The sequence below is a fragment of the Rhincodon typus genome, chromosome 1 (genome assembly GCF_021869965.1).
Source record: "Rhincodon typus isolate 14 chromosome 1, sRhiTyp1.1, whole genome shotgun sequence".
Classification (NCBI taxonomy): domain Eukaryota; kingdom Metazoa; phylum Chordata; class Chondrichthyes; order Orectolobiformes; family Rhincodontidae; genus Rhincodon; species Rhincodon typus.
In genome coordinates, this window is record NC_063332.1 from 99156617 (window position 1) to 99160919 (window position 4303).

At 38.5% G+C, this 4303-nt stretch overlaps 2 protein-coding genes across 2 annotated transcripts in view; both read right to left on the minus strand.

The window, feature by feature from the left end:
• The window catches only part of LOC125484373 (protein FAM184B-like), a 35353-nt gene extending 32867 nt beyond the window's left edge, over positions 1-2486 (minus strand). The window contains exon 1 of the mRNA XM_048602815.1: positions 2460-2486. Coding sequence (XP_048458772.1) covers positions 2460-2486 — 27 coding nt within the window. The remainder of the gene's footprint in view (positions 1-2459) is intronic.
• Positions 2487-2864: 378 nt separating this feature from the next.
• Positions 2865-4303, minus strand: part of med28 (mediator complex subunit 28) — a 12400-nt gene continuing 10961 nt past the window's right edge. The window contains exon 4 of the mRNA XM_048597248.1: positions 2865-3422. Coding sequence (XP_048453205.1) covers positions 3225-3422 — 198 coding nt within the window. The 3' untranslated portion in view covers positions 2865-3224. The remainder of the gene's footprint in view (positions 3423-4303) is intronic.

Consider the following 4303-nt stretch of genomic DNA (forward strand, 5'->3'; position numbering starts at 1 on the left):
TTCACAACCTTATTTAAAAAGGTAGAAAATTTGAATGGACTCAAGAGTATCAAAGTAACTTTGAAAACTTGAAGCCAGTACTGACAATTCCACTCAATTTTAACCACGCTGAATTATGCAAGGATATTCAATTTGACTGCTAATCCCATTAATATCAGTGTAGGGGCTTATTTTACTGTTGGATGTCAAAATGGGGATTGAACAGCCTGTCAGTCTTTTTTTTAAAGTAACTGATTGCATGTCAACAAGAATATTCAACTATTGAAAAAGAGACAATGAATAGGTATAAGAGAGACTGTCTTATGAGGAGAGATTGAGTAAATTGGGCCTATACTCGCTGGAATATAGAGGAATAAGAAGTAACCTTACTTTAACTTATAAGATTCTTAGGAGACTTGAGAGGGTAGATGTCAAAGGGTTGTTTCTCTTTGTGGGAGAGTCTAGGACCAGAAGCTATAATCTCAGAAGGGTCACTCATTCAAGACAGAGGAGAGGGAATTTCTTCTCACAGAGGATTGTGAATCTGTGGATTTCTTTACCCCACAGAGCTGTCAAGGTTGGATTGTTGCACGTATTCAAGGCCAAGATAGAGTTTTAATCAGTAAGGGAATCCAGGGTTATGGGGAAAAAGCAGAAAGTGGAACTGAGGATTATCAGATCAGCCGTGATCTCATTGAATGGTGAAGACTCGATGGGCTGAATAACTCACTTCTGCTCTTTTGTCTTACAGTCTTATGGAGTCTTGTGTTGGATATATTCCACTTTTAAAGATACGTTAACAATAATATGGCCAAAACTGTTATTTATATGATCTAAACAATTTGATGTTCTAGGAAAAACGTCAAGATCTTGCATACATGCAAGTAGGCAAATAATGTTCTTGAAATTTAAATCACTCTTGTATGTTCCACTACTGAGGAACTGAGGACTAAGGATTTTGTTACTATTGGTGGGTGAGTAGTTGAATACCCAAAGTTAATCTCTGAAGTGGAGACTTTGCAAACAGAATTTCTGGACGTGTTTTTGGTAATGACTAGTGAAGCCTTGAACACTGACTGCTGGTTAATGGCAAGGTTGTTTTCCGAGATCCTATGATAATTTATATGGTTTAGTTCTTCTTTACTTATTCAGAATACGTAGACTTCAATGGCTAGGCTGGCATTTATTGCTCATCCTTAATTGCCCTTGAGAAAATAGTCATGATTTTCCTTCTTGAACCACAGCAGTCCATGTGGTGTAGATACACTTAGTACTAGTGGGAAGGAGTTCCAAGATTTTGACTCAACAATATTGAAGGAGTGACGATGTATTTACAAATCAGAACTGTGTGGGGCTTGGAGGGTACCTTGAAGGTGGTTGTATACCCATGCATTTGCTGCCCACGTTCTTCTAACTGTTAGAAGTTGTGTGTTTAAAAAGTGCTATTGAAGAAACCTTGGTTTATTGTTGTAATGCATCTTCAAAATGCACGCACTGTTGCTACTGTGCACCAGTGGTGGAGGAAATAAATGTTGAATGAAGTGCCAATCAAGTGGGCTGCATTGTTCTGGATGGTGTTAAGATTCATTAGTGTTGTAGACTGCACTCATCCAGGCAAGTGGAGAGTCTTCCATCACACTCCTGATTTGTGCCTTGTAGGTGGCTTTGAGGAATTGGAAGTAAGTTATTCATTGCTAAATTCCAAGTCTTGGATCTGTTTTGTATCCATGGTATTCGTTTAGCTTGTCCAGCTCAGTTTCTGCTCAATGGTAATCCCCAGGATGTTAATAATGGACGGTTCAATGATGGTAATGCCATTGGATAGCAAAGGATGATGGTTGGAAATGGTCATTGCCTGGTACTTATGTGGTGTGAATGTTACTTGCCACTTGTAAGCCCATATTTTAATGTGGTCCAGGTTATGCTGTACATTGTGCAGTCATCAAACATCCTCACCTCTGACCTTATAATAGAGGGAAGATCACTAATAAACCAGCTTAAGACAATTGGGCCTAGGAGACTATCCTGAGGGACTTCTGCAGTGATGCCCTGTGGATCAGATGATTAACTACCAATAATCACAACCATCTGACCCCAACGAACAGGGAGATTTCCACTTGATTTCCATTGATTCTAATTTGCTGGTTCTCCTCAACATCATGCTCAGTCAAATGTTGCATTGATATCAAGTGCAGTCACCCTAACTTCCTCTCAAGTTCAGCTCTTTTGTCCACGTTTGAACCAAAGCTGTAATGCAGTGAGGAGTAGTCTTGGCGAAGTGGAAACTGAGTATATGTTAGCAGGTTATTGCTAAGTAAGTGCTGCTTGATAACATCTTTTGTTCAATATCACACATCCAAGAATTGTTCTCTTGAAAAACAGGGCCTCCTGGGCTCTCCTTGTTGCTCCCTGGTTTCTGGGCCCCATTCTCTTTTCACACAGTGGATTCCCCTGTCCCTCTCCCCAACACTGAAGCTTACTTTAAAATCCCATGTGCAGTAATGCATTCGTGCATGATGTCATGTATAAAGTGTACATGGTGATGGCAGTGCTTGCAAATGCACATTCCCCAATTTATCTGAATGCATAGTTGCCTGCAGTTGGTATCAGCAATCATTCCTGCCTTTAGTCGAAACGGTTACAAATTTCCTGTCCAAAGACACAGGAGTTATCAGCAATCTAAAACCACAGAAATCAAGGCCCAATTTAAACTTGCAGGCACTTTGTTTAAGACTTTACACTAAATGATAGGTCTCAATTTCTTTCACTACAGCAAATGCCTCCATTAAAGACTCTATTGATAAAGATTACTGGCCAAACTAAGTTACTATATTCTACAAGACATTAATATGCTATGAAAATAATTGTAACAACATGTATCTAGAAAAAGTCCAATAAGATCTTTTAATAGCTCTGAAAACTGTAGAAATTCCTCACACTTAATTGCAATACATAATATTATGTACATAGTTGTATTATATAAAACCACGGCAGCAATAGTTTCACAAAATATTTTTACACTGAGAATGACTGACCTCAAAAGGCCTCTACCAGTAATTTATACCTTGCAGTCCCAAACAGTAACTGAAAAGTGATTTAGTTACTGTATATGTATAAATGCAATCTGTCCTCATATAGATCAACTGGAACTGTTTTGGTTTCTGGTGGTAGGGGAATTGGATCAGTGGGTGTGGTGTTAGAAGAACAGTTAGAAGTTCCAGACACCTTAGTTTATGCAATAATTTTCAAGTTTGCTTTAATGGAGCTGGGATATTTGCAGATGCTTGTTCAAGATAGGCCAAAGGGCCTTGAGCTAGATCTGCTGATTTTTTGGGCTGCACACTAATATCTTCCAAGACTTGTTGCCAGTGGCGCAGCTTGCTCAGATGTTTCTGGATTAAGGCCTCCTTTCTCTGTAGCTCATTTTTCAATTCAGAGACATCCTGTAAAAAGAACAGAAAAACTTTTGTCAAGTACAGGAATCTATGCTTAAACATTAATAAGGCACAATATGATTAGGAATATATTGTTGATCATATACATTGTGACTAGAATTTCCAAAATAAAAGTTGAGTAGAACAAGGCAGTGAAACTCAGACCCACTATACTTGTGCAGCTTTGTAATTGCTAAATCAACAATGAAACTAGGAACTGTCCTTCCTGAAGGTCAGGGAATGAGGAAAATTGGATGATATCAGAATCAGGGAGAAAACACACATGGAAATGATTCAATAAATATGTAGCACCACAGTGAAGAAGCAGAATTTGGATTGCAAGATTAATTTGGAAACATAGCAACACAAGGTATTTAGCCCATTAGTCGAATACGCCATTTAATTAGACCATTGCTTCTCTGTGTCCAAACTTCAGAAGATCATAACAGGAGGCCATTCAGCCCATTGAGCCTGCTCCACCATTTAATAAGTCATGGCTAATCCAATTGTGATCTTAAATCTAATTTTCTGCCTGCCCACCATAACACTCAACTTCATTGTCAATAAAAATCTTTAAGTCAGCCATGAATATATTCAAAGAATCCAGCTTCCAACATTCACTTAGGAAGAGAATTTCAAACACTAAAGGCAGTCAAAGAAATTTCTCCTCATCCCAGTCTTAACTGGGAGAAATCTTTATTTTTAAATTCTCCTAGAAAAGAAAGATTTCCCTTAGCATTTAAATTGTCAAGACCCCTCAAATCCCATGTTTCAACAAGATTACCTAATTTTTCTGAACTCCACTGAATATAGACATAATCTGCTTAACCATCTCTCATAAAGCAAGGTGTAGAGCTGGATGAACACAGCAGGCCAAGCAGCATCAGAGG